This window comes from Diplotaxodon limnothrissa, linkage group LG5, assembly GCF_057381915.1.
Source record: "Diplotaxodon limnothrissa isolate DT_005_m linkage group LG5, D_limnothrissa_male_GT1.1, whole genome shotgun sequence".
Taxonomy (NCBI): domain Eukaryota; kingdom Metazoa; phylum Chordata; class Actinopteri; order Cichliformes; family Cichlidae; genus Diplotaxodon; species Diplotaxodon limnothrissa.
Window position 1 is genome coordinate 16,500,006 of NC_140600.1, and position 14,195 is coordinate 16,514,200.

Genomic DNA, 14,195 nt, shown 5'->3' on the forward strand with positions numbered 1-14,195 from the left:
CTTCATAAGCATTTACTTCCAATTTAAAAAAAAAAAGAAAACCTGACATGCATGCGTTTGTTTATGCTGGCAGAAAAACCGAACCACTCAGGGGAAAACACAACAGGCACGTCCCACAGAAAGACACCAGGAAGTTGCAAAAACCCAGAAGCTTCTGGCTGTGAGGCGCTGACCACTGAACCACTGCGTCATCATTAAGCAAATGGAGATATTATTATTAAATGCCCCACTGAGCAGGGTAATTTATTTGCATTTTACTATGAAAACAGAGACAATGCCACACAAGATTAATTGAAGCATGGTAATTTGGGCATTTGCTGTATAATCACACAAACGCACTCTCATCATAATCATCATGTTGGTCTGATTTTGAGATGGCGCCGAGAAAAGAGCAACGAACAAGAGAATCTTCTGCTTTCGGAGTTTTCTTCCTGTGGAAGGATTAGATGCAGTACAGTAGAACCAGCTTTTACTAAATGCAATGCACAACAGTAAATCATCAGCAATTGCGTGAGCCAGCACCACTAACACGACCGCGTGTTTGACTGCACAGCCCTAAGAAAAATCACTGGGTGTTTTCCTTAGAGCCACGACAGACAAGCTGGACATTTCTATAAATAAAAGAGAACAAAAACACAAAGAGAAAAAATGATTTAAAAAAAAAAAAAAAAAAAAAAAGAAATAAAAGGAATATACAGAAACAAAAAAAAAAAAATGGTTCTCTGCATGGGTCTCCTCATTTAATCCTATGTAGATTGCTGCTATACTGATTGGCTAAGCCAAATTAAAAGGTCCTTGTCTCCGTTTATTTTTGTGCAGACAATGCTTGGCTCATGGGTTGACTGGAGAGACCATCTGCACTAACATCTAACTCTGACCGTGTAGCTTTAGCTGCTTCACAGGATCAAAGGCCAACTTTTGTTTTCTTCATGCTCTCTGCCTTCATATATGAATAGAAATCAAGGCTGGAGTTTTGTCTAGTCTCTTAGTCAGTGACGCATCACCGGTGCTTAATCTCAGACAGTGAGATAAACTGACAAGTACTGACAAGCATGAGCTTTCTTTTATAACACCCATTTTCATATAAGTGCACGTATAGTTTTGCTGCTATACGCTTCTTTATCATATTGTGTCTGATTATTAAAAGTTACTGATCTTACACTATTCACAGAATCTGCCTTTTATACTTCCTTGGATGGGAATTAATGGATTCATCATTATTTTGGCCACAGACTCATCTTGCAAGTCCTTATTATCATGTCCAACCTTTACTAAATTACACTAATGTATTCTTGGCATGTATCCCAGCACTATAGCCTGGCAGCCTTTGAATGGTATACCAGGAATGCATTCAAACCCATTCATAGGAAACAGAAAGTAGAAGACGTACGGTAACACCCCTGACACAGAAAGTGGAAACCATAACTACTACTTTGAGGTTTTTCCGAGGAAATTGATTACATGAAACTTGACCTGTATGTATTTGGTCTCTTCACGTCACTCTTAAAAAAAAAAAAAAAAAAGTCTTGGAGCTGGATCAAATCATCTCTTCATCCCCTGAGGATTTTATTTCCTCTAATGAATTAGCAGGAAACAATGCAGATGGGAATGCTTTCTAAAGAAGTGATTGGCAGAGGCAAACAATTTAGAATCAACAAACAAGTTTTCCAGTTATGCAAAGTTCATTTTCACAAAGGAAATCAATATGTCTGCTGTGAAGTCTGCAACAAAGTGACCCACAGAGCTACACTCTCCCACAACCCATGAGCCAAGTTTGTTTCTAGAAGTGATATAAACCACAGAAGCACAGAGTAGATCACAACCGTTTTAATAAACCCCTCCAGTCTCCCCGGCCCCGGCTCTACAGCCACTCCCGTCCATCCCCCACCTCCTCCTCCTCCCCTCAGTCCTTCCTGGCTAGGTGGGCTTTGAGTTTTTTTCTTCCAAAGTCCATGTTGGTAGTGGTAGTAGTGGTGGTGGTGGAGGTTGTGGTTGTGGAGGGGTTTGATCGGGAATGAACATCCCTCCCCACCCCACGTAGTGTGTTTGTAGAATATCGAGTCCACTAGTTGGCTCACCTGCAGGGGGAGGGGAGCGCTGCCCTAAAACACCGGCTCCTCTCACTCCTGCGCTATGCTCCTCAGCACGTACTTCACTGTGTAGGCAAACGCTGCAAAGCCTACAATCACAAAGAGGTTGGCTAGAGCCCCACCTAGTAGTCCATGGTTACGATTGGCCTGCTGCTGGCCAGGGGCGGGGTTGGCACCCCCTAGTGGGGCAGGACCACCGTTGAGGGCTGGGAGGCCATAGTGGGCTTGCTGGGGGTCTCCATCAGGCACCACATCAGGTAAGGGGAGAGGCTGTGTACGGGCGTTAAGCTCCTCCTGGGCCTTCTGCTTCTGCTTCATCTCCTGGCAGAAAGGAGGAGGAGAAGGTTAGGATGGAATCAGTCCCTGATGAACGTCCCCCCTCCCCAAAAAAGGCCCTCATACTTACGTCAACTACATCAGGAAACAGCTCACAGAATACTTTGTCTTTGAGGTTGAAAGCCAGGCTTTGGGCTGATAGTTGTCTTTTCTAGAAAAAAAAAGAAAAGAAAGAAGACATGAAATACCTGAGACATAACAGGTCATTTATGTCATTATGTTGCAAATAGGATAGTCTGTTTTAATTACTGTGTAATCAGAGGTCTCAATGCTGCCAAGAGTGGGTCCTTTTTCCACCATGAAGCTGAGCAAACCCGTGAGGATTGTCGAGACGGACCACGCTGGGTTCCACGTATCCGGGTGGAAGTCTGTGATGGACAAACATAACCTGTGGAGAAACGGGAACATTTATGACCAAGTTCTAAAAACGCAGCCTAAATCATTTTCAAAGCTTTAACGCTTAAATTAACTGCGCAATAAGAAGCTACAGTCCTACCTTGTGTTGCACTTAAATCTCCCGTTTGGCGTTATCATGTAGATACTTGGTGGTTTAAAGGGGAATTCTCTGGGAAATATAAGTTTTCCATGGTAATATCCACCTATAAATTAGACATGACATATATAAATATATGTTATACAACACTGTGATATATCAAAAGCAAAAGACCCCCAAAGGATTAGTCATACCTGTATGAAGCTAACCTGAGAAAGACTCACCTGATCATTCCGGTGATGTTATCAGTTATTAACTCATCTAAACTCACACATTACACAAGTTTTTTTCTAGTGTTTAGCATTTCTTACCTTCATACGGGGTTTTCTCAGGACCTCTGACTACATAGTGCCTGAAAAAGAGGAACAAAAAAAGTTAATCACTTATTTCAGATTTGACTAAACAAGTCATCTCTAGACTTGCTGGCATGGCCCAGAATCAAACTCTGTTTCTCCTCCAATTTTTTTTTAAAAATTTAGATCTTTCACATCCTGTGATCTAAGATCTAAATTTATAGATAGACAGACAGACAGACAGACAGACAGATAGATATATGAATGAATGACAGGCTGCTAGTCACAAAGCGCCTAAGATATGATTTAAAATGCCTACTTTGCCAAGTTGTCTATTCTGCAATGAATCTTTGTAGACCTTTCAACATAACCGACACTAGTAACCAACACCGCCGCCAGCATTCATGCTCGAATGCACACAGTGGCAGCTGCTGGCAATGGCAGCCACAAGGTAATTACGTGTTAATTAGTGTGCCTGTGTTTCATACATGATGCAAGATACAAAAGAAACAAACTGCTGGGACTTTTGCCCCCTCCTAGCTCCCTTACTTGTTGTTGTCTTGTTTGTTTTTATTTTTTGAGCCAAATTAATTTTTTCCTCACGTTTCTACCTCTCCGCACCTTCCCTCACATCAATTCCAACAGTTTTGTCTCCCACCTGGAATTTGCTGACCTTTGTGAATCCTTGTATTGAGGCTACTCTTATTACTCTTTATATCAGGTGGTGATTTTTATTCTCTCACTGTTCCATTCAAAAACTACAGTGAAGAAATGCACAGGAGGGCTCAACAATACACATTAACTGCAAGCTGCATTAACTCAGTGGTCTAACACAGAGGTCTCCAACCTTTTTTGCGCCACGGACCTGTTTATGCCCGACAATATTTTCACGGACCGGCCTTTAAGGTGTCGCGTATAAATACAACAAAATAAAACTAGTACCGGTACCAAAAAAAAGAAGATTTATTCATAACACACGTGAAAAGACCCAGGAAAACAGAGTTAACGATAAAAACGATAACAAAATAACGCTGAAAACCGATAAAAACCCTGAAAACCATACATTTCACACCTGAGCCTCAACTCTCGCTGCCCAGTACCAAACGACTCACAGTCCGAGGCCCGGGGGTTGGGGACTGCTGGTCTAACACAAAGGCAAACAAGAAAACAAACAAAACAAAGAACAAGAACTGGACTGAAAATAAGTGAAAAAGCAACGAGTGTCTAAAGATTTTAAAATGTTCAGAAAGTCTTGAGAACTACTGCTCCAGACCACTTTGAAAATGTTAAGAAAGTCTGGCTCCTTGGAAGCAAGTGACCAAAGTGGTCTTGACGCAATAGTTCTACAGACGTGTTTTTAAATGTTTGAACATTGGTTGCTTTTTCCACTCACTTTAACTTTTGCTTTCTTGTTTGTCAAGTTACTTAACACTGTCCTAGGATTCATTCCAGTATAAAAAGGGATGACTCAGTATTGTGTACACACATGGTTTCAAAGAAATGACCTTCTTATTAGCAGCCTGTTGGAAAAACATATTTTGTTCCCCCTTCTTTAGTTGACTCACTACTTTCTGTAGAAGCCTGTTGCAACAATGAACAATTTCTTCCAATTTCTTAAGTCAAATACACAAAAAACAACAATAACATAATTTAAAAGTCACAAAAATAGTAGTTTTGCACCATGTCCTTCAAGAAGCACTGAGAACTATTCCTAAAGAAAAAGAAAGCACACAAAAGCTTGCCTAAGAATTCAAGACATAGTGAAGGATAATGACTTTCAGCCTTTCAACTCAGAACTGTGCAAACTTTTGCCTTGTACACTGTATTTCCATTTAAGTTTGCACATGTTTCAGAAATTGCTGCACCAATGTCACTTTTTTTTAGCAAAATATAAAGAAATGAGGACTGCCTCCAGACTTTTACACAGCACTGTAAATTTTTTAAAGCTCTGAAAACAGAATTAAAACTGCATCCACTGCTAAATACTCACTTGTATATAGCAGTGGATGCAGTTTTAATTCTCTTCATCTGTTCATCTTGGAAACCACGATTCAATTTTGTTGGTGTAAAACACTAGCCTGATTTTACACATGAAATGTTTAGTTTATTATTTTTCTACAGAATATTCACAGGTTTTAAACTTTGTCGATGGCCCTAAACACCCTTCCCTGGCTGGACCTCAAGAGTCAAAAAGTCCCAATATTTCCTGACTAATGAGGAACTTACCATTCTAGGATGTTGGAGGGAAGGGGCTCTGCACAAATGTAAGGCACGGGGTCTTTCTTTATCCTGAGGTAATCCTGCTTAAGTCTCTGAGTGGCTGTAGTTGGAGCTCTTTTGTTCCCGTTGTTGTTCATCTGATGATTGAGAGAACATAAACAGTGAGAAAACAAAAACAGTGAATTGCATAAATCTGGATTTACACTGACATCACTGTCCAGATGTATTCCTTTACATTAGGAAATCAAAGCATATCCTGTTTTACTATGGATCTGAACTCTGGACTGCATAGATTTGAATGATTGAATGAATGAAGAACTCTGAATGAATGAATCATTCTGGGTAGCGGAAGGCTTTAACCCTAATATGCCTGTGAAAGGTAACTGCAGCTTCAACTAGAGCAGATCAAAAAACATTGCATCCAGCACTGTCACCTGACCTATTAAATATCAATACTATTAAATATTTAATAAACTCTTAAACATATCACTGCAAATATTATTTATATAGTACATTTCATTACACGTAGGTTAAATGTGCTTGCCACAAAAGATAAAAATATTTTTAAAACTATGTAGCTCTACAATCTCTTAAGGCAATAAAAACAACATAAGAGAGATACGTTAACAGTCACACACAAACACAAAGTTATTAATCATATGCCTGCAAGAATAAAGAGGCTCCAAGTTTGTTTTTGAATGTAGACACAGTTGGAACTGACATCAGGTCAGTGGGAAGGTTGTTCCAAAGAAGAGAACCATTATAACAAAATGTACCCTCAGCAAACTTTCATCTCATTCTGGTAACAGTTTACAGACCTGCACCTGATGACCTGAGAGGTCTCAGAGTCCGAGATGTACTGGGGGTCAAACCACTGAGTGCTTTAGGAACAAATAGAAGCATTTTAAAGGCATTTCTGTATTGCAGTGGCAGCCAATTAATTTCAAACAAGCTGAAGTTATCTAGCTGATGATTTGGATAATCTTGCAAATACAGCAGTAACCTGGTTGATATGAATGGATGGACCATTTCCCAGTCAGTTTGAGATAAGAATTTTTTTTGACATATGGTTATACTGTTAGAAAGCTGCATATGCAGTTGTGTTGGCCTTATTAGTATGATTATGAATGCTAAGACCAAAATAAGGCCAAGGTTCCTAACATGTTCAATGTGTTTCAACTAGAGTGAAATCGGGTTGAAAAGACTAACAGTGTGTTAATTAACAACAACAACAAAAGCAGAGAAGGGCAGTAAAATCTCACACTGAACAACACGTAACCAGTACAGGCTTCTGTTTATTTATTAGCAAATGCTAACGCTAACTGGAGAAACAGGCAGAAATAGCTCAACTCTGGCTGCAGAGTGAAGTTTAAATATCAAGTGATTACTTCGCCTCTGTTTTCCTAAAAGATGAAGTTGTCCAATTAGTACATCTTACAAAAAGCACCGAATTTTAAAAACAATTTATCCAATCTCTCATTGTTCTCTAATGGCGCTGTGACTGTTTGTTTTGTAACTCATGCACAGCACTGCTGTGGTGCTTTAATGCTATATGCATACAACACTGCCTCGCCAAGTGAAAAAGTAAGCATTTAGCAGAGAGTGGAATATAGTATGTATTGCGTTCAAGTTAAAATACGCATCGTGTTCCAAATACTTACACAACGGATATAATTGTACTTTAAACTTTCTTCTCCTGTCAACCCATGTAATTGAAAATTACGACAATAACAAACACTGTCAACTGACCTGGTGTCACGGGGACAAACGCTGACATGTAATAAGCAGTACGTGGACCGCAACAGTGCTAGAATTATGTCATTATCACTTCCTAATAAAGAGGAAGGCTTCTTAACGCAACTTATGTGACTGAGGCTAATCCGCTACTTAGCGGCTAACGTTACATTTCTGGCACATTCAGTGCCTGTCATAAAGCCTGATAATTAAATAATAAACAACTATTACGGACCAAGCTTCAGCTACAGAATGACTGCATGTGTCTGACCACTCTTTAATCACACCACACTTTAATCAGTAAAGCCAGTTCAGGAAAGCTAGCTTGGCACGGTGGCTTTGCTAATGCTAACCGGTGTCGGTTCCTGTTTGAGTGCATTTTAGAACAAGTGGCTAACGTTAGCCAACGTAGGCCACTGCTAACCGGCTAATGTTAGCAGCTACTAGCAGGAACAGTTGTATTGTATATTGTATAACGACAGCTGACCGCGACATCTCTCGCTTTTATTAGTAACTACGGGATGTGCAGTATACACATACCTCTCCAGAAACCCCAACGAAAATATGTATTCGTGGCTGGACACGAAATAAGGTTGTTATTTCTGTTGCCAACCCCAATCCGATAAGACGATGACACCAAAGTAGCTTACGATATCGCCAGCAGGAGGAAAAATTACACTTCCGGTTTTCTTCTTCATCGCTGCTGTAGCAGTCGAAACGTTACTTAGCAAGTGCTTTACTGTCGCTAGCTGCCCAATCGCGATCCTCCTGGAAGTCCAGTACCGTCTAACAAACATGGTCACCCTTCAGTAACTGTCTTTTAATCATAACATCCGTACTTACATTTATAGTCAATCGCCAAGTAGCACTTGACACACTACACAGCGGTCTGTCTGATGCCAGGGGCTCAGAGGGCCTCCCGGTACTTTATGCTGGTGCTTAAATTTGGATTTGCAACAAAACACGGACTAAACAACAACCATTGTTTAGTCCGCTAAAACATTCCACAAGACCTTTAATAATTTCAGTAGATTTTTTTATTTGACTTCTGCCATCAGTTACAAAACACTTAAAATCATTTTATCAGAAATTTCATCACAAATGCTGAAGAAATGTTAAAGGATTACTTCACTTAATTTAAAGGTCAAGTTTCATTTACTCATCATAGAGAGCGTCATTAAGCCCGTGGAAATATTTGCATAAGCATTAGCAAACACAGTCAAACCCGGATTATTTTATCTGTGTTTTTTTTTTTTTTTTTAAATTTTGTTGGTGTGGGTGTGAGACCCACAGTTTGGGAAGCTCAACTGCTTCCTGAGATTTTTTTTTTTTTTTTTTTCAAAATTACAGTAAATAACAATCATCACCTCTTACATTGCACTGTTCTCCGGGGAGAACTCGGGTCCTGAGAGTCATGAGGACATTCCTTGCACATATGACCATCTGTCCAAAAACTGTTGCACATAAAGAAATTGTACTTCCCGTTAACCGAAATAGGAACAGTGATCGAACCTCCAGGCTCCCCAGATTCCAATCTGATGATGCATCTACATGATGTCCTATCCAACTCAAGCTCCAGGTCCCATTGTTCATGCTCAGACAGGTCCAAGGTTGAGTTTACTTTGTAATGGGGCCCTATGCAATATTAGTTGGACAGGTTGAGAATTGTTTTGTTGTTATATGTCTAAAGGTCATCAAATGTTAATGTCAGCTCTGCTGGATGACTAACATTATCAAAACTGGAGTAAGTCAGCTAAAACATCAGTGCAATAGAACTGTTTGTCTTTGACCAAGTTTATTTACGAGAGAATATTACAACTATTACAAGTCTGCTGTAGTTTTAACTTGTGCCTACTGGAATTTGACTTTTCTTTTTTCATTCCCAGAGCATTCACTTCGGCGGACCAACGTGTCTTCTAATCGAACGCAGCAGTCTCCTGCCTGATTCCAAAGTGACTGAAGAGAGGTCGGATGAAGTGAGGGGTCAGCAGTGATCACTTTGGCTTCTTACAGCTGCTGAACTGTAAGCTCCTTCTTCTCAACTTTTCAGGCTGGAGAGACGCGAGGAGAGAAAACTCGCGAAAGACATCAGTGCAGGAGATGTCACCTGAAACAGTGGACACTGAAGTCAAGGATTTGTCCCACTGCAGGGCACCATGGAGAATTACCAACCTTCTTTTAGAATATGCGATACACTACTGTGAAAAAACTCTTGAGACACCACTCATTTCTTTTTCTTTTGGTAACACGAATCTATGCCTGATACTGTTTCATTGTGAGTTTTTCTATCTAGCAATGCTTTGGAAGTGTGGTCGGGATCATTGTAATCATTAAAAATGAAGCTGTCATCATTATATGGTGGGTCAAAATCCAACCATGACAATGCTGTAGACACTCACTGACACCAACTAAAAATATAAAATTTGAATTCATTACTCCTTCAAAAATGTCGCCACTGATTTTTAGTCCAATTCTTGTATATTTGGCGTATGTCATTCTTCTTTAGCCGTTTCCCTTTCCTAAGAATCTAGCTACCCTTGCACTGAGACAATTTCTGTGAGGCTTCAGTCAACAGTAGAGGGATCAAATGAAGGGTCAGGTGCATATCTCAGAGCCTGTGCCAGGTCTATGCTGTATTTCTAACCTGTTTCTTAAGCACATGACTTTCAGATCCTGTTCATCTGTTTTTTTCAAATCCTTTCTTGTCCCCTTTCCTCAACATTTTAAGCGCATGCTGAAAGCCACGTGGACATATGTTAAGTTTTTTCAAATCCTTTCTTGTCCCCTTTCCTCAACATTTTAAGCGCATGCTGAAAGCCACGTGGACATATGTTAAGTTTTCAGCTAATATTTAGGAATCAACTCATTGGTACAAAAATAATGTTTTATCTACAACAAATGCTGTTGACCATTTATCAGAAACACGGTGACTAAAAATAACATTTAAAACCAGTTGTTTGGCAAGTTGTTTGTTAAGACGAGCCTGGCACATCCCTGAAGTCAGAAGCATTTTTATACTTGAATGAATGGAAATTGTGAGGCACAAAGACTGGAGTAAAGTTCAGTGAAAAAGCAGCTGATAAACTTTGAACTATTGACCACATTTTTTAAAATAACAAAAGTCTGGCTTATTAGAAGCAAATTAAGAAACAATTGGTGACTCAAGCCTTTTGTACAGTACTGTATATAAGCAAGATTATAAGGAAGAAAGATCAGATCAATGTTTGCTTTGCATACCCACGAAAGAGAAAAGTGCCCGCAGCCTCATATTTTTGCGTTGCTCCTAAGCCTCATGGGGCGTACAAGTAAAAAACCTTATTTCCTCTTAAATGGGATTCCTGGATACTTAATAGCAAGTGTGGAATTTAAAGGGAAGTAGTGGTGAGCATCCTGTTCATTCATTTTTTTTTAACTTACCAACTCTCATTGAATTCAGTCAAAATTACAGTTTAACTGTATAAATACTGTATTGTAGCCATCTTGGCACATCCTCCTTAAGGCAATGTTCCTGTGCCTCATTTATAAGAAAGGGAAAAGACTGGCAGCATTATCACAGCAAATGTTTTCCAAGCTTATCCATAAAAATAGGAGGGGGGAGGGCCACAGAGCAAGAACCTCAAGTTAAAGCGCAACCACCAGAGCAGGAAAAATCATAGTATCACGCTAGTGTGCCACAGCAAGACAGCCCAGGATGCTTCACTCACTCTATCCCGAACATCCTTAGGTTTTACTCTCCTGCTGCTCGGGGTACGTCCTGTGGTAACAGAAGCAATGATATGTCAGTCAGTGGTTATTTCCTCAAGTGGACATGTGTCATTTGTCTTTAGTGTTAAATTAAAGGAATTAGAGAGGACATTTTATTCAGGGATGGTGTGACATATGCTTGTGAGAGCACATACATGTTTTACACACTGGAGACACTGAATTATTCAAGGCACGGTGTTGCTGCTGCGGGCAAGCAGATGAAGCACTGTTTTAATACCCATAAGACTCTGAATGCTTAAGTTATTCTTAAATAGTAGAGTCTGTGTACACCTCAGTGATATTTCACAACATGAGACTAATTGGTTTATTGCTTTGAATAAGCCAAGTGCTACCAAAAGTTTGTGAATCACCAAAGACACACCAGAGTATTCTGTAAAATAGCACTCTCCCAGCATCTGGCTATATCTATGGATTACAACCACTGCCGTATTTATTATTATTCAATAATTAGAGCAGCTATCATCTGGAAAAAGAATGCTGGGAGAATGTTAGACAGAAAAGATGAGAGAGGGAACAGCAATGAGAATAAGAAGCAGGCAGCTGGGTTAACAGATCCATTTCAGTTTCTCAGTTTTATTGTATGTATTTTGTTTTTCCCCTTAGTGCTTCTAAAGACATGGAAGGGAGTATTCCAAAGATATCCAAATGCCAGTAAACAGAAGAACCCCCGCAAGTAATTCAGAACTGTGTCACAGTTCTACCCGACCGGCTGTTTTTCAAAGACAATGGAAAAACAAACATTAAACAGAATCTGTGACCAAATGCCGAGAGGCAGGAAGTTAGCATTAAGTTAAAATATGCAAGTGTACTATATACAGCATGTTTGCGCCTTTAACCACTCTTAAGCCAATACTACACACAAATGGACACAACATTTAATACTTCCGCGAGGGCGACAGCTCTTAACAGTTTGGTCACAGTAGCTTCACATCACCCCCCGAGACTGGTTCTACTTGCAGTACATTGAACTATTGTATCTATCAGGTAAGTCACATCTTCTGAACATGTGAGCACCAACAGTGTTTCTACCACTCTCACAACTCAGAAAGGATGGTAAGAGTATCCTGTATATACCCAAAACAATTCTTCTTTTTTTCCTTTTTTTTAACATGATGTTATACAACAGTGTCAGACACTTTCCCTTAAAAAAAAAAAAGTCTTTGGCAGAGGAAAATAAAAGCACAGTATAAAAAAATGAAAGAAATGAAAAGAAGAAAAGTCACCACAGATTCGTGTGTGGATGAAACAATGGCACAGAGGTGGAAAAAGGAAGAAACTTCTGACACCAGAGAGGTCATATCGGTACATGCTTTTTTTGACAGGACTGCACTGCACAAAGTGATCAAATTATAGAAAAAATATTCATCATGCTCAAGATGCAAAGGTCAAACTTCCCAAAAATCTAGCAAAGCATACAGAGGATATTCTTAGCATTGACGTAGATATGCTAGTCCTGTCACGACACGAGTTTTTAAAAGATTAAATATACTCCATAATTTCAACATAACACGAATACTTTCCTGTAATATTACCATTGCCAGGAAGCTGAAGAGCTTTTTAGTTTTATGTTCTATAAATGGAAGTGAATAACATGATGCAATTTTACATTTCTGCATGTTCTCACTGCTCTGAACTATTGGCAGTTATTGCTCAAGTAATGAGTCACTGTCAATTCAGAATTTCCTCAGAGAAATCAGAAGTTCCATTGATGTGTTTGCATAACCTAATGAGAAGTGGCACGTTTTACTGCCAAGACAAAAGTACTCTGTAATCTAAGGCCATTTGAAAGTTTTCTGACTGCTGTTAATGTAAAATATATCTAAAGACCTCCATCATAAATTCTGAATAAGGATTTTAGATTGAAATGACAATCATTAACAGAAATGCTGATATAAAACTGCATTCAATAATGCATTGCACTGGTCCTCTGGAAAGATAAATAAAAAAGACATCATTAAAATAGACAATAAATCGACAACAACTTGACTAGACAAGAACAATGTAAAAGCTAAATGATAATTCTGTATATGGGAAAAGTGCAGAGTCTTTTTTTTCCTTTACATATTATTTAACTGTCTCTCAGTATTCTTTAACACATGCACTCTCCTGTTCACTCACTCACTCATGACGACACAAAGTATCTTACAAAGCAGGCGAGGGTCTCTTCCCCACAAGCCCTTCAACATTTTTGTCACAGTTTCACTTCTTCCTTCCCGACCCCCCTTTTTATACACAGTAAAACTATCCTGCCCACCTCTACTGCAGCTTGTCAGTTACTCTTTTTCTTTTAAGTTACTGGAACAAATACCATATTGTTTTACCTCATGCCACAGTACACAGTTTCTAAACTTCTAAATATGCATATTTACATCTCTGATGAAGGAGAGATGGGTACATTGGATGTCACACAGATGGTCTGGATAGATATAAAGTGTACAGGATTAATGCAGCGAGATTCTTCTGAGGTAAGAGCTGTTAGGCAACAAAAATAAAAACACCCACACCCTCATACAGGAGGTCACACCATGTAATGAAGTTAGAGCATAACCCTGTTAGCGAAACACCAAGAAAGCTGATGTCATTTTACTGGCTGTGTTGTGTAGCTAGGATTGGTAGTGCCAAGTAATGGTAAGCAGAAACATAGTGGCGAAGCAGGAAGATGGTGAAGGTAACTGGATAGTCAGTAGAGTTAGAAAGGTCCATCACGGGGATGCTCCCTATGACTCGAAGCAACCAATAGTCACTCTGTATTCAGACACCCAGCTTATCAGAAGTTGCCTGCAGGCTTAGATCTAGGGGAAGTAACAGACTTGTGATCAGGGTGTAGGGGCAGCTTTTACATGAATATGTTATTTTCTCAGTCAGGAGGAAGATTTATAAATAGAGCACAGGCTTTGCTCCACGGTACAGAAGTGACCACTAGCATTCGTCTATGTTGAGACAGATGAATTCCTGGATGCACTTCCTATACTGCTGCTCAGTGGGACTGCTTGTGGGGTATTGACCTGGTTGACCCAGCGGAGCCGCCTCTGCCGCTCGCATCTCTTCATTCATCCGAGCTAGACGCAACCTGGAGGACAGGAGTGGGAAGGAGCGAGGCAGGACAAAGGGAGATGATAGAAGGTGAGAAAATAAGGTAAGGGTGAGAGGAGGGAGGAAGGTAAGAAAAGAACTGTTATGACTTTGCCACCAATGATGGATACACAAGCTTTCATAATAACATTATAAAGATTTAAACTATTTTTTAACTGTTTATCCGCAGTG

General features: G+C 39.7%; 2 protein-coding genes across 2 annotated transcripts in view; both read right to left on the reverse strand.

The window, feature by feature from the left end:
• Window positions 1–1,482: 1,482 nt before the first annotated feature.
• ube2j2 (ubiquitin-conjugating enzyme E2, J2 (UBC6 homolog, yeast)) lies at window positions 1,483–7,819 on the reverse strand. Its single transcript, XM_085353954.1, has 7 exons — window positions 7,707–7,819; window positions 5,439–5,569; window positions 3,231–3,271; window positions 2,923–3,025; window positions 2,676–2,814; window positions 2,497–2,577; window positions 1,483–2,411 (listed from the first exon to the last, which is right to left on the reverse strand). The coding sequence occupies exons 2-7, from the start codon at window positions 5,567–5,569 to the stop codon at window positions 2,121–2,123; spliced, it is 786 nt and encodes a 261-aa protein (XP_085210080.1). The 5' UTR covers window positions 7,707–7,819; the 3' UTR covers window positions 1,483–2,120.
• A 5,034-nt stretch (window positions 7,820–12,853) lies between these two features.
• LOC146631866 (arf-GAP with coiled-coil, ANK repeat and PH domain-containing protein 3-like) overlaps window positions 12,854–14,195 on the reverse strand; it is a 56,424-nt gene continuing 55,082 nt past the window's right edge. The window contains exon 24 of the mRNA XM_085353166.1: window positions 12,854–14,001. Coding sequence (XP_085209292.1) covers window positions 13,851–14,001 — 151 coding nt within the window. The 3' untranslated portion in view covers window positions 12,854–13,850. The remainder of the gene's footprint in view (window positions 14,002–14,195) is intronic.

What these genes read in the sequence shown, in the direction of transcription:
- ube2j2 (XM_085353954.1), bottom strand. Translation starts at nt 5,569, where the DNA reads ATGAACAACAACGGGAACAAAAGAGCTCCAACTACAGCCACTCAGAGA. An exon ending in CCCTCCAACATCCTAGAATG is followed by an intron (nt 3,272 to 5,438) that starts GTAAGTTCCTCA and finishes CCTCTTTTTCAG; the next exon opens with GCACTATGTAGTCAGAGGTC. An exon ending in TTGAGACCTCTGATTACACA is followed by an intron (nt 2,578 to 2,675) that starts GTAATTAAAACA and finishes TTTTTTTTCTAG; the next exon opens with AAAAGACAACTATCAGCCCA.